The sequence below is a fragment of the Andrographis paniculata genome, unplaced genomic scaffold (assembly GCF_009805555.1).
Source record: "Andrographis paniculata isolate CXL003 unplaced genomic scaffold, ASM980555v1 Contig43END, whole genome shotgun sequence".
In the NCBI taxonomy this organism is placed as follows: domain Eukaryota; kingdom Viridiplantae; phylum Streptophyta; class Magnoliopsida; order Lamiales; family Acanthaceae; genus Andrographis; species Andrographis paniculata.
Window position 1 is genome coordinate 2,076,744 of NW_026137577.1, and position 16,373 is coordinate 2,093,116.

Genomic DNA, 16,373 nt, shown 5'->3' on the forward strand with positions numbered 1-16,373 from the left:
AAATTTGTTATATGTAACCAAGCCGTCCTCAGTAAATCTGTTATCCGTTTCTGCCCGTGTACTAGCCAACGCGTTGTTGGTGAACTACGTAAATCTGTGTTTTCTTTATTTTTTTGTTTGTTATTCGATCATTAACCCTAATCCAGTGTGTTTCAATCAATTTCCTTGTGTGTTTCGATTGTACTGGTCGACATTGTTATGCGATTTACTCGAATTTTCTATTTCAATGCAATGCTCCCTTTCGACACTTCACTTTTTCTCCTTAGCAGCCTTTCTTAGTTTCTCCAGCACCGAATCTTCAAATGCCTGATATCCAGCGCCAACCGGATTGCCCAATTGCCGATGTATCGGCCTCCTTTCTCTTTGTTCTATCTTCCTTAGACTGTGCTCTCCCTTTCTTCAAGATCCGACATCATCTTCCGGCGCTTTGAGCCTCATCGAAGAAGCTTCTCCCTTTTGGCTCTGAGTAGATCATCAAATAGTTTCTTAGCCTTTTCGTCTCTGATAACTTCATACGACTTTTAAGCTTTAGAAAATCAGCGTGTGCGTTGGGATCATCGGACCTCTTGTCTAGATGCAGCTCCTTGGCCTTTGATCGATATGCTTTGTTTATTTATTGTTGTGAAAACTTGGCACCTTCGTCGCCGGATGACAACCCTAAAACATTGTAATGATCACATTGAAGCTCCATTCCAACGTGCAGTTGGTGGACGGCGCGAACAATGGTACGGAGGCGACGGGTGTTTTAGAATTTTATTCTCTATAATTTGTTAGGGTTCGTTTGGATTGACTTAAAAATAAGTAGAAATCGAAAGTAGAAGCAGATCGATTATGTGTGTGGATGAATATGTATAAAAGCAGCTTTTATAAAAAAAAACCGTCAAAGCTATAATTATACATATTTTTATCTTGGGACGTCTAAATCATAAAGTAAATATACCCTTATATCACATCATTACTTTTTAAACGAAAAGTATTACACTACTTTTAACTATTCATTATAATTAAAATACTATTATTTCTTAAACACTGCACCAAAATAAATGTTTATTTTCTATATGGACTGAGAGAATAATATTTTTCTATAAACTTTTATAAATTATTTTTAAATGCTTACTTCCTATGTGGACGAAGGGAATAACTGTTAAAACTTTTATTTAAAAAAAACTAAAAATTACAACTGGGGCTGGCCCGACCCGGCAAGTTGGATACTTGTCTCTAATCTCCGCCGCAATAGATACTTATCTCCAATCTTCTCTATGTCATAATTTAAGTGAATGATCGATCACTTGTGCATAATTCTTAATATAACTTTTTGGGCAGTTCAAGCAGCAATCAGTCAATTGTTTCATTTTCTTAGTTTGAAAAAGAGTATTGAATGCCTACAATCACCACAAGAGGGTGGTAGAGAGTGAGCTAAATAATAATATTAATAACTCACATCTGACTCAGTTTTGGACATTTCCTCTCATTTTCGCTTCTTGTCGAGGGCACTCTGGATAAATTTACAATCGAACAAGACAAATCACACTAGGCAAACCATGTGCGGCAGGTTGACCACCAGACCACCCGACCACCCCTTTACGGGACGACATCTCAGTTTTTTTTCTCAGCGGTTTGTAAGATTTGTTTAGTTCTCAAAGTCTTGATGTATTCTATTTGGATTTTCAAAATTCTTCGTGTTGAAATTGGCTCAATATCATCAAGGGGCCGTGGCTCGAGCGAAGAGAGTAAAGATTTTTGTATCTTCTCTGTATGATATTTACCATCTCGCTCAAATTTACTCCTATGCAAGATCCCCAATTTTAATCTGCCAGATCCAGCAATGATATCGAACTAGAGTATATCAGTCGGATTTAAAATTCTCTTTGATGCCGTAATGAAGTATCTAGATATGGGTAGCTATAGTGAGTAGAATGAAAATAGATTCTGGATTTTTTGAAAAAAAAAAAAAAAAAAAAAAAGCTTCACATCAAATATTATTTCAATATCAAATTCAAATCAATTTTTTCCAAACTCAATAAAAGAAAAAAAAAAAACACCCCCTAAATTCTTGACTAAAGAGTTGAAATGAAAGAGGCCATTAGTTCCCAGAGGTAATTCCATGGAGTCACCATTCATATTCATATTTTTACTTGAATCTCTATATTTATATGCATTATTTGTTTTATGTTCTAATCTTAGGACATGTAATGTTTCTAGAGATTTTTATTCCCTCACAAATCAAGTATTCTCAATCCAAATACAGCTATTATACTGATTGCACTAGTGTATATATATATATATTATGAAATAAATCATTAGAGATATTATTTTTATATAAGATAATTGATTTCTAAAAATATAAATTGTTGGGGACTCCCATTTGCGGATATATGAATAATGGCTTAATTTCCCTAAAAATTCGAGCTTTTAGGTGAGACGGCCATTAGCATCAGACATAAATAATTATATATGACCACATACATACTCTTTAAATGTAGTAGAAACAAAAGTAGAAAATAAATTAGATATAGTATACAGGGTGTGTTTATTTAAGATTTTTAATGATACTATTTACTTACATTTTCCTATAAAATAAAATTCGAATTTTTATACAAAATATTATAACAATTGTTTCACTTTAAAACTAACAAATAAATAACCAACAAAATAAACACACCAATAATATTTATTTATTGGGAAAATTGCAAAAAAATATCCTAAACATAAACCTCGTTATTATGTAGCTGACAAAATATATCCCAGGTGTTTGCAAAAGTAGCTATTTCTATCATTTGGCCGCGCGTGATTGCGCGTAAGGGCGCGCGGTGTGAATGTCACGCGCGGACAAATGACATAAATAGCGACTTTTGTAAACACGTGAGATATATTTTGCAGGGAGATTATAAGGCAAAAGTGACGAGCTTCATTTCCATTGTGACATATATAATACTCCATATACTACTGAAATTGAAAATTTGGACTTGGAATTAGATTGGAATTGGGGTTGAAGAGGAGAATGATTAACCACAAAAAGTAATGTAGAGTAGTCTGAAAAACTCAATAAATGTTTAAATCAGATGATTAACAAAATAATCATTAAACGAACTCAGTCGTTACTACTGCATAAGGTATTTTTGAGAGTATACTGGAGTAGTCGTCGCCTTTGAATTTGATGTCAATTTTCTTGCTTGTTTCCGATATCTTCAACATTTGGAGACTCTTCAATATCATCATCTCTTCCTCCTTTGGAATGATCTCTAAATGTCGGCAGCATTTGACTTCTAATTCTCTGAGTTGTGGCATTGGCACTCCCTCCTTCGCGATGTATATTTCTTTCAACCTTCTCAGATAGAGGAGACGGAGTACTCTGAGCTTGGGGAAAGCAGACTTCAAAACTACGACTTTCTCGCCAACATAAGAATTATTATGCAAATTGAGGGAGATTAAATTCGGTAACCTCCCGAGCATTGGCATTGGATCTTGAGTGAGATGATTATACCACAAAGTCAAGTGAGAAATATTGCGAGCGAAACTATTTGGCAACTCTACTACCTTTCCGGAGATTGAAAGTTGTGATACGGCGCATAAATTAACAATCTCATTCAACAAATAAATTTGTCTTTGATCATCGTTCCAATACCAATCCAAAGCTACATCATCAAGTTTCTTCAAAGTAGCCAACAAGGTGAAGATTTTATCAACATCTTCTCCCACTATCAGAGACAATTCTCGTAGATTCACCAATTTCGCTAGATGGTCAACAACAATATTCTTGGTCGAAACGCCAACCAATGTTTGCAGATTTTTCAGTGTGTCCAATCTCAAAGGCTCCTTGCAGATGATCTTCCTTAGCATATAAAGGTGGCGAAGACCATCCAATTTCCATATGACATTAGGGACTTCAAGATCCATTCCTCTATCAATTCTAAGTGTTTGAAGGTTCTTCAGGCGGCCTAATGATCTTGGTAGTTTTTGCATTTCGAAGCAGGATAAATGAAGGTACTTCAATCCACTCAACTTTCCAATTCTACTATGAAGCTTTGTCACTTCAAAATCTCTTAGTTCAAGTGCCTTAAGCCGCTCTCCGAGCCTCTTCCATACACTAGATGGAATAATAGAATGACGCGTGGATGAATGAAAGATAAGTGAACGAAGGTGAGGGTTCCGAGTTCTCAATGATACAACCCTCTCAATGTTGCCAAAAGCCACAAGATGGCGAACTTTAACCGGGCGTTGATCCTCCAAACTATTCTCATCATTTACAATGTCAACATTCATCTCTTCATTTGCTCTTCTAATGGATAGATCACGAAGATGATCGTGCATTTGACAAGAAATAACACGGCCGTCAGCTGACACCATGGAGACTTGAACCATATTCCTATTTATTAACTCATCCAAATAATTCATTCCCACCTCCTCCATCGTCTCTTCCCCTTCTCCTCGGGGAACAACACCTTCAGCAATCCACAAATGAATCAATGTCTTCACATTTATTTTGACGTCTTCCTTGTAAAAACTAAAAAACAAGAAACAGGACTTCAGATGTGAAGGCAAATCCCGATAACTCAACTCCAAAATGGCATTCATATCATGATCTTGTGTTCCGTAATGAGTTGTCATTCCTTTCCACACCCTTTCCCAACCACTTACAGATTGTCCTTGGTTCAACAACAGGCCTCCCATTACACTGATTGCTAAAGGTAGGCCTTTACACTTGTTCACTATTTTTCTTCCAATATCCTCCAATTCTTTTGGACATTTTCCATCTTTGTTCTCAACGAAAGCCGTCTTCAAGAATAACTCCCAACTTTGATTGGGATCTAGACCTTTCAACTCATGAACGTATCGAGCAGCATTCGGAATGTTGTGATAACGGCTTGTTATCAACAATCTACTTGCTTTATCTATTCACATGAAATAAAGGTTAACATATTATTTTCAACAAATACGAAAACAGATGGAAATAAAGTATTTCATGAGCTTCTAACTCTTCAATCGAACATAAAAGTGAGGCCATATGTCTTCATGTATTAGAATTTTTAGTATACCAATGACCATGAAGAAAGTGAATGTCTTTGTATTTAAATATCGATTTAATAATTGCAAGACTAAGTAGAAATGTTTGTCAAGAAAGAAAATTGTATTACTATGGGATTGAAGACAGAATTGAATTTTCCCAGCCAACAATGATTATCTGGTTTTTTTTTGGTATGGCTCAATTTTCGTCTTGTAAACCTATGTAAGTTACGTCCCAAGAACAACATGAAAAGCACTTATTTGTAAGAATACTACCTCAAATGATAAATGGAAGAGATATAAGTTTGGATGAATATATATATTTATATATATATATATACCTGTTTCGTCGGGGAAAGCTCTCACGATGCACTCGTAACTTTGTTGTTGCCACACATCATCCAACACGATAAAATATTGTTTGCCCTTCAAGCATTCGTTCACCTTTTGCTCCAAGTGTTCCACCGGATAATTCTCCATGTTTTCGCCTTTCTTTAGCTGTAGCAACAGCGTTTTTAACAGCTCCTTTAGGTTAAAATTTTGGGACACAGTGACCCAAGCTCTCTGCTCGAACTGCTTGTGGATGGCGGCATCGTTGTATACTTTGGTTGCAAGCGTCGACTTTCCCACACCGCCCATACCAACAATGCTGCTAATAAAGAGCCCACCCTTTTTCACCAAAATTGCTTTTTTTAGTATAGTTTCGACATGTCCCTCCAAGCCCACCACGTGCTTATCTTGATGCCACGGTGACACACGACGCCTCAGCTCAATGCCATTGGATGAGACCGGACTCGCCTCGTCAAGGCTCGGGGTTGGATACCTGATGCCAATGCAATAGACGAATAAGAGACAATTTACTTGATCAAAAGTATTTTATTAGAGTAATTCCGACCCACTGCAAAAATGCAATTGGCTTGATTTTATGCACGAACCGAGATAGACGAATAAGAGACAATTTACTTGATCGAAAGTATTTTATTAGAGCAATTCCAACTCACTGCAAAAATGCAATTGGCTTGATTTTGAGGGGGTTGGGCTCCAACCTAACCATATTTTCTACTCCATTTTTGGAGCAATGCATGGAGTAACACTGTGCATTACTTTGTTTTTTAAGTTGTGTATTTTTGTAATTTTTTTTTTTTTTTTTTCGTGTGTTGTCTAATTTTATTTTTTGAAAACTAATAATTTTTCAATGCAATAATTTTGTTTATAATTTTTGTCCGATTCCAATAACAACTATCTGATTTTCATAAACAAACGTATTTTTATAAAATTACTCTTATATTTTTATTATTATTACTATTTTTTACACAAGAGAAAAAAATAAAATCTTTTACCATTATTTTTACATATTACCAATATAATATAAATATTTTTTAAATATTGTGTCCAACACAACTATGACTATAATTTTGTGACTGAAGGAGTATATAATTTTATTATTTGAAAAATAATATGTATTTTTATTTTTCTAAACGTATCCTATAATTTTATTTTTTAAAAAAGTAATGTAATTTGATTTTTATAAAATAATATATAATTTTATTTTTTAGGGAGGGATATATAAATTTATTTTTCGAAAAGAGATATTTATGGTAATAAAAAGTTAAAATTGAATGTAATTTATAAATATAAAATTTGTATATAATAATATAAAAGAGAATACACATGAACACTACAAAAAAAAATAATATATTTGTAACGGAATTTCGTCCCTAAAGTTCACGTAGCTAACGTACGTAATTTCATTCATAATTCTGTCTTTAATGTTATTTGTAACGGAAAAAGTAGATTTAGAGACAAAAATGTTTTGTTACAAAAATGATTTTTTGTTGTAGTGATATACTTATTAGAGTAAAAATTAAAATTTATGATTGAAATAAAATTATAATTTCAGCATTATTGTTTGCTTAATATTAAAATATATTTTTTCAATAATTCAAATTTATTCATTTTTTTTAAAGTAAAAAATACTAATTTTTCTACATTTTCTTTACTTAAAAAAAAAAAAAAATTACTGAGGGAGTGTGTATATATATATATACATACAAAAGCAAAAATTAGATATTTATAGGTTTAGAAACTCCAAATCTAAAATAAAACCAAGTAAAAAAAAAATGGGTACATCAATACCTCGCACGCATGTCGTCCATGCGTTCGAGCCTTTTCTGTATAGACTCAATCTCATGCCCCAGAATGAACAATTGGTACATTTTCACCGGAAACGAAGCACACCGTCCCAGCAGCGCTCCTCGTCTTCGCCGAGGGGCGTCGACGACGTTGACGGAGAAAGACTCGATCAGATCTTCGGTGTCGTGGGCGATGTCTCTGATGTCGGATACCCATTTGAGTACCCTCTCATCGTCCGTCGGCCTATCGGCAGCTCGTCGAAGGACACTCTGCATCTTCTCGAGCTCGTCTCGCAGCTCTTTCACCTTTTTCTCCACGCCTAGCATTAATGACACCTTTTGGCTGGCAAGTTCGCCCAGCATTTGCACTGCCATCGTTACGGCTACCTCCCCCGCCATAGATACTTATCTCCGATCTCTCTATGCTGTAGGTGTCTTGAACTGATCCACGAGGAAGCTGTTGGGGACGGATAAATAATTAATAGTTGCGTTTCTCTGATAGTTCGAAGGTCTTTCTCCGTCCATCCGACATGATCTCTCAAATTGCAAAACTGAATTCAACAACAATAATTGAACGGATAGCCTAAAACGGATAGCAATAATTGAACCATCTACAATATAATAGCCAATCCTATAGCAGAAATAAAATAATGAACAAATAACCAAAAAGAAGAAATAGTAGAAACTAGGGGTGTCGTGTCGAGTTGAACAATTGGGATACCACAAAAACTGTCACTCTGAACCCAAAATTTGACCCAAAACTCTAGATCTGAACACGACACGAATGTTTTCGGGTCAGGTTTAAGTTGAATTGATTTAGTGATAGGCCGCCCGAAATCCGAACAAACTCGACCCGAAATCTTTAAAAAAATCAAATTAATCTAAAAAAATTTGTTTTTATTTTTATATTATTTTATATTTAAATTGTTATAAATTAAAATAACAATAATAAATAATTTCATGTTAACCCGAAATACTAAATCCGAAATCCGAAACCCAACCTGAATTTTATATTTCGGATTATCAGGTCAACCCAAAATTCGACCCGAACACGACATGTATTTTATTTATTTATTTTTTTTCGTTTCAAATTCGAATTGACCCGATTTTTTGCAAACCCGAAATACCCAAATCCGAACCTAAAAAATTTTAGGTCGAACAGATTCGATTTTTCGAATTGGGTGTAATTTTAACGCCCCAACAAAAACGACAGAAACACTGTTTTCATGTTCGGAACATGTGTGTTCTGATTGCTCGGATTGCAGCATGTGGTGCAATCTGAAAATAGAAATTTTTTTTGTGGGTTTAGAATTTTTTATTCCTCATTTTTTACATGTCCTCTCATTTTCGCTTCTTGTATACTTTTTATTCCTCGAAAGTTTGTAAGATTTGTTTAGTTCTCAAAGTCTTGATGTATTGGATTTTCAAAATTATTCGAAAATTCAGAAATATTTAATTTGAATTTTTTAAGAATAAAAAATCAGGAATATTCAATAGTAATTTCAATTTTTAGGTATTCAATTCCTTTTACTTATTCAGCCACGCCACTCTATAAACTATTATTAATGTTAGGATAAACTGAATTTTTCAAAACTATAATTAGGGTTACATTGCAGATATCTCTTTAATCTAATTTGTCATTTTGTTGAATTTTTACGGGATCTTGCTAGTAAACCACATAATTCTGTTCTCTGTTTTGACCTGTATACCTCAGCTTGCACTTGAGGGACGTAAAATAATTAATGATGTGTTTTTTCTTCTGGAAACTTAGTTAGAAATAACATTTGTGATTGTTAGATTGATTGAATATTTTGGTACCTGTTTGATAATCTAAAGTCAATTCAGATAGAATATTCGTAATTGTATTCGCACTTGAATAGGTGACAACCGGATTGAATAGTTCCTTTTCGGAGGTTAGACAATCAAATCTAATTGCTCATCTTATGTAGTAATTGTTTTGAATTGGGTTTTTCTAAATTAGAATGCGATTAGACAATATTTCTTATGGGCACACCTAGATTTATTTGCTTAATTAAGGGTAGTTAAATATCGTACCTTAATTACCTACACTGTAAAGAAAAATTGATTGACAGAGCTTGTTGATAACTATAACCAATTTATTGATACTTTAATAATAACTAACTTTATTGAATCAATGATAAAACACAAGTGTCATAACCGCATTATCTCTTGAGCCAGACATCCCCTTAATAGCTAGTTCTCCCTTAATTTAATTGTTTTCTTATTTTATTTTCATTAGATAATAAAAGAAAATTCTTCCATTTTATTTACTGCATTAGAACGCGAAAGAGTGAATCACATAATCCATGCGGAGATGATCTCTTCTCCTGTATTACATTAAATTGTGATCACGAAATAGGTGAATTATTTCATTGACCGCGTAACAGGTCAGAGAGTTTGATTGTTGTGTCGTATAATTATTTACTCCTCAATCGATATACCCAGTTGTAGATTTGTTATAACCGAACTGGATTAACAAACTATTGTCTCATCTATTACTTTGGTGCATATGCATATATGTTTTTGACATTGTGTTGCCATATTGTAACTGCCTTGTTTCTTCAAGTTCATTACACTGCTTTAAATTTAAATTGGGAAGTTGGCTCCTTCTTGGTGTCAAAAAGAGATGTGTTCGAACAGTTTCCAACCATTTCTTATTAGAAGAAAATTTAACTTATATATATATATATATCATTTCTTTCCTACAATTTGGTTGAAGGTTTTTTTACTATTTTTCACCCTCAAAAAAGTCAAATTGAATCAAATTTATTTTTATATTATTACATTAGTCTTTATTTGTATCACATTAAAAAAGATAAATTAAATTTAAATTTTATAGTATTTAAAATTTAAATGTCAAACCCTCAAACAAATACATATATAATTATATTTAGCAATTTTTAACATTTGCTTTAGTACTTTTTTATACCATAATATATATATATATATATATATATAACAGATGGGGTGGAGGAGGCCCTTGGCCCCTACGTAGGTCCACCATTGCATATCGATGAGACGAGCTTAGTTAGTGACGAAACCATCCCTAAAATTTAGGGGAGTAAAATGTCAATTTACTTATTTTTTTATTTAATATTATTTTTTCAATTTCTCTCAATTGCAATCAAGATAAACAAAAAGAAGGGAAAAAAATAACTAAAAATTAAATTTTTAGAGAAATATTTTTTAAAAAATTAATAAAATTCAATAATTTCTACTAAAAAAAATTAAAACCTAAAAGTATAAATCAATAAAACTACAAAAAATTTATTACTTTTTACACTATAACATTAAAAAAAAAATGAAAATTAGGGGATAAAATAATATTAAAATATATAATTTTATTAATTTTTACACTAAAAAAAACCTATATTTTAAGGGTTGGATCAACTGCTCCTTAGCCCCTGTATAGTTCCGTCTTGATCCTAATTAATCGGCATGCAAAGAAGTTCGAAAGAGGTAAGAAGAATAAGCATCGAGGGGATACGACTACACCTACTCAGTTGATGTCCACCGCGGGTCCCGATCATCCATGGAGACATCGTGCAAGCTCGTGTAATTATTTACTTATTTTTTTCTAATTAATATATATATATATATCAATTCTAATTAATATATATATATGTCAATTCTAATTGATTCATTTTTTGTCCTTCTAAAATAGAAAATAAATACAATTGAGACATAAAAAATAAATACAATTGAGACATAAATGTGAGCCATCTCTAAATAGATCGTCGAGTGAATTACATTAACTCGTGAGCATTCCAAGTTGTTACAAGTTACTTTCAAATAGCGAGACTAATGAATGATAATAATAATAATAATAATAATAATAATAATAATAATGATAAAAAAAAAAAAAAGAAAAAAAAAAGAAGAAGACATACCGACAACACATGATTTTAAAACGGGAGGGAACCATTAGCCCCCTCCCACCTTGCCCCCTCTAGGGATAACAATGAGTCGGGTATGAGTCGGGGGCAGAACCCGAGACCCAAATTGGACACGATCATATCCGGACCCGAAAAGACCCGATAGACCCAACAGACACGAAAAAATATTTTACAATTCTTAAATTTTGATCCGAACCCGAATCCGAACCCTATATATAATAAAATTTATATATTTTATTAAAAAATATTATAATAAACTAATAAAAAATAAATGAATTAAACTAAAAATATATTTTTAATATAATTTATATTATTAAAAATATATATTAATCGAGTCCAGGTCCGGGTAGGGTCTACCCTTGGACCCAAGACCCAATCCGGACCCGATAAGCGTACACAATACTCGACTCGGACCCGGATCCGATACCCGGATAATTAGACCTGACTCCAAATAAATGGATCGAGTCCGAGTCGGGTCTCGGATCTATCCAGACCCATTGCCATCCCTACCCCCTCACATATAGTGTATATATATATATATATATGTCTTTAAAACACACATCACATGTCATGTGCTTTTAAACTATGTATAAACAGTTTAAATTTTTCGGTGTGCGTTAACAATATCTATCTCATGTGTTGAAATTAATGAAAATATGTACAGTCGGAACTATTATTATGTGTTAACATGTTGCATTTTTTATTATATTGCTGCTTCTATATACCTGGTGTGTGTTGTCAGCACCATGCTGAAAGTGCCGATTCAGCACTGGAATCGCGGCCATAATATATATACACACACATATAGTAACTACATCTTGCAAACACATTCAATTTTCTACTTCCTATTTTAGAGAGTAAAACTAATGTATATAATCAATATCTTAGAAGACTGATAGAGTTCTTTTATCGTAAATGCATTTAGACTTACAATTAACGGCATAGATGGTATTTCGTCCATTTGTATTTGCTAGTATGTTTCGGATGCCATCTCATCATCATCGTCGATGCAAGCTGGAGGAGGAAAAGGAGATGGCAAGAATTTGTCAATCTGTAGTAATTGTAGTGCATATGTTTACAAATCAAAACAAGCAAGAACATACAGAAACAAAATCGAGCGTGTAAACACACACTCACATATATATGTATAAACAGGAATACAGGATCAAGAATTACTTGTGAAAATGTAAGTAGGTTTAGCATGAAGGATATTCTTAGAAGTTCTCTCTTGAGACAAATTACAAGGTCTATTTGTGTGTTTGTTTGGGGGTTTGGATTTTGGGTTGAGATTTGAATAGTAAAAATTTTGAATTGGAATAATTGTATGATGTGATATAAATAGGTGTTAATGTGATATTTTGAATGGAAAATTGATTTTTAGTAGAATATAAAAAATGAAAAATAGATATTTGATTTAACGGTTTTAAGGGAAAAAAACTTGATGATCAGTGGAAATTGAGGAAAACCCTCAAACAAACACACCCTTAAAAATAATTTTTGTACTCCCTCCGTTCCAATTCAAAGTACCTTTTTACATTTTCGTCTGTCCCACTCAAAAGTATCTATTTCCTTTTTAGTAAAAGTAACCATACATCAATATTAAAATATCCTTAACTTTTATCTAAATTACAAATATTCTATTACACATACAATTACTTTTTACATGAAGTCAGAAGGCAAAAATGTCAAAACCTCTTACATTTTCACCAACTAATAAAATACTATTATTTTTAATCTACTAGCAAACTCCAAATGACCCCTTTGGACCGGAACGGAGGGAGTATAATATAAATAACTATAGATTAAAATTAACATAACTAATTAATTTAATTAAAAATAATAAAAAAATTATAGATTATGATATTTAAAATGTGATTAGAGTGTATAATTAAAAAAAAACAAATTATGTTGAAAAAACGTAAATAAAAATACTGACAAATTATGTAGAACAGAGGAAGTATATCGTTATGCTAACTTTTTTTCTTTAAATCATATTTCGAATACTTTTGTGATGAAAGACTTCCAAAAGATTATGTGAGCTCGGAAAACACTTGAAATATATAGGACAAACGAAAATGAAAATACTGAACAAATAATGTAGAATGGAGGGAGTATATCACCGTGCTAATTTTTGCTTTAAATCATATTTGGAATACTTTTGTGATGAAAGACTTCCAAAAGATTATGTGAGCTCGGAAAACATTTGAAATGTAAGACAGACGGAAATGAAAATACTAAACAAACTATGTGGGACGGAGGGAGTATATCACAATGCAAAGAGTTTTTGCTTTAAATCATCATTTGGAATACTTTTGTCATGAAAGGCTTCCAAAAGATTGTGTGAGCTGGAAAAAAAATTGAAGAGGCTTTTAAACAAATTCAGGTACATTCTTGAGTATAGAACTTGCTCATAGGCAAGCGCAAGGCTTAGCTCACTTAGCAACTTTTTTTCATCTTTTCTATTACTCAAACATTGACGATTTCCTATAAACATAAATTCTTCTCTCTAACAAAAAAGATTACATTCAAACTACTATTCCAACCAAAAATCAAAACTAAAAGCCAAAAAATCACCGACTAAATACACCCCTAGATGTAACATTTTGTGACCGGACCAATTTTTGGATTTTAGAGTCATAAATCCTTGAAGCTTACCGGTGTATGAGCATCTTTCTATACGTTATGATTGTTGTGTGTGTTTGTGAGTGTCTTCAAGTTCATTTTTGCACTAGTCATTCAACAATAAAATAAATTGTTCCACGTAACGTCATATCAACCACTTATTTTCTATTATGAAACATTATAGCAAAGGCGGAATTTTCATTTAAAATGTAACATCCGACACCTATTTTCATTCAAAAAATTACAAATTCAAAACATCCCAATACACAATCAAACCCATCCTAAGGTTCGATTTTAGGGATTTGATCTAGGATGAACAATATCATCAGGTAATTCTTGTTGGTTTCCAATTTCCTAAGGAGCAATAGTTATGTAGCAAATCAATTGATCAAAAATGAATACAATATCACTTTTTGCCAAACCAATCCATTCCTAACCCAACAAGACATACAAGAACAAACTTAACCCTATGAATATCATCTGTATTTTTTTGTGTATTTCCGAAGATTTTATCGATTTTCCAAGATTTTTCACTGTGTAAGTAATTTCAATACTAAATACTACAAATCAAAACATCTATTTTCTTTCATTTTTATATTATACTATAAATCAAACTTTAAATTCAAAAATTACCTCAATTTCTATCTGTATCAAATCAAACATTATTTAAATTCAAAAATTACCTCAATTTCTATCTGTATCAAATCAAACATTATTTAAATTCAAAATTATACTATAAAAATATCGAATTTTATAGCAAACACAATTGCACATTGCACAACAATCAATTTGGAGCACCAATTTCACCAATTAACAAAAATCTACGCACATTCCAATCGATTTTTCAATTAATACACACAGATTAACCACATATTGAAGAAAGCATGAATAAACTGTTTTTACCTCCGCAGCAGAAACAGCAGTAGCAGCAGGACAGCACCATCAGTACTTCCCTAAATATCACACCGATCTGCAATCCCTTGGAATTTTCCGAATCGATTTTTTCGCTTTGCAAGAGCTCCTGCTGATTTCCACTCCTCTGCCGCTTTTCGGCGTTCATCCGCTGAAGATTCGACTCCAATTTGTTCAAGTAATTCTTCTTGAACGAGTCCCTTATCCTCACAGACGGCCATAGATGCATCTTTCGAGAATATTCTAAATGAAAATGACGGATTCCTTCAGCGTCAGGTGCGGAACGGAATTCGTGCCAATTTAGAGGATTCTTCGAGCAGCAGAGGAAGAATTTAGAAGTAGATTGGACGGAGTTTTAAGGGGTGCGATCGCGGCTGCTTCTGTTTTTCATTTTAACATTTACTTCCCTCAATCCCAACTAACTTGAACGTGAACGTAAATTGAGGGTGTGTTTGTTTGGGCTTTCCATTTTGACTTGGGATTCCATTTTGACTTGGGATTAATAGTAAAATTTTAAATTTGAAATTTGATATAACTAGGTGTTTGATGTGATGTTTTTAATGTAAAATTAATTTTTAGTATATTATATAAAAAAATAAAAAATAAATATTTGATTTGATATTTTTGAAGAAAAATAAATAAATAAATAAATAAATAATAAATTTAAAATCAAACCAAAATTTAATCTTTAAAGGAGAAATATCTCACTTTTGGATCTATTAAAATTTTGACTGATAATAGTCTTGTTTAAAGAGTTATAGTTTTACGGAACTATTTTGATGATTTATATATTAATATACAATTATACTTTATATTTTTCAATTAGCTAATACTATGCTACTAATTTTTTTATTGTTATTTAAAATTACTTTTGTTCCTATATTTTAGCTCCAATAGTTATACATTTAGGGTGTGTTTGTTCAGGGGGATTGGATTGTATTTATATTATTCATCCAATTTTTTTCTTTAAAAAACATCAAATCAAACACCTATTTTTTATTTTTTATATTATATTAAAAATTAATTTTACATTCAAAATATCACATCAACACCTATTTATATCACATACGACTATTCAAATTTAAAATTTTACTATTTAAATACCAACTCAAAATCCAAACTCTCAAACAAACACATCCTAATCACGTTGGCGCTGACAGCATTTGAAGCCCTTGATATAATGTAATGCGTGAACTATATATTGTATTATAATGTATAATATGTTTATTATTATGCTAAAATCGCATTATACCGTGCTCTATATAAAATTATACAATGTACTCTATATTGTATTGTATTAATATATATTGTTGAATATATGTTACTTTCTTTATAAGCATGTGGCAATTTGTAGCATACTAACCAAAGTGTAACAAATAATAATTTCACTATTTTTTGTCTACTTATCTCATTATATTTTTATAAATTCTTTAATAAATTTATTATAATATTCTTAAAGTGTGTTTTTTTACATTCCAAATTTTAAAATTTTTACTATTTGGACTAAATATATTTTAAAAAATATATACTCCCTCTGTCCCATTGAAAGGTTGTCATTTACTATTTTCGTCCGTCCCAAAACAAGGTTACTATTTTCTAATTTAGTAATTGTACTACCTACCTAACATAATAAATATCCTTCCAACTTACATTATATTACACAAATCTCATTACTTTTATATCACACAATACTAATAGGGGTATTTTCGTCATTTTCACTACAATCCATTATAATATTAATATTCAAAAATCTATGTGCAAAAAGCAAACGCCACCTTCCGGGACG

At 32.0% G+C, this 16,373-nt stretch overlaps 2 protein-coding genes across 3 annotated transcripts; both read right to left on the bottom strand.

Annotated features, from left to right (window-relative positions):
* Positions 1-2,967: 2,967 nt before the first annotated feature.
* On the bottom strand, positions 2,968-7,777 carry LOC127251195 (probable disease resistance RPP8-like protein 2). The gene is made up of 3 exons (XM_051274784.1): positions 7,141-7,777; positions 5,346-5,827; positions 2,968-4,892 (listed from the first exon to the last, which is right to left on the bottom strand). The coding sequence occupies exons 1-3, from the start codon at positions 7,533-7,535 to the stop codon at positions 3,082-3,084; spliced, it is 2,688 nt and encodes an 895-aa protein (XP_051130741.1). The 5' UTR covers positions 7,536-7,777; the 3' UTR covers positions 2,968-3,081.
* A 4,043-nt stretch (positions 7,778-11,820) lies between these two features.
* On the bottom strand, positions 11,821-15,006 carry LOC127251268 (uncharacterized). Of its 2 annotated transcripts, none has more exons than XM_051274895.1 (2): positions 14,579-15,006; positions 11,821-12,104 (listed from the first exon to the last, which is right to left on the bottom strand). In XM_051274895.1, the coding sequence occupies exons 1-2, from the start codon at positions 14,814-14,816 to the stop codon at positions 12,100-12,102; spliced, it is 243 nt and encodes an 80-aa protein (XP_051130852.1). In that variant the 5' UTR covers positions 14,817-15,006; the 3' UTR covers positions 11,821-12,099. The 2 variants fall into 2 exon arrangements, with proteins under 2 accessions (XP_051130852.1, XP_051130851.1); XM_051274894.1 differs by having other exon boundaries at positions 11,821-12,067; positions 14,579-15,001.
* Positions 15,007-16,373: the final 1,367 nt, after the last annotated feature.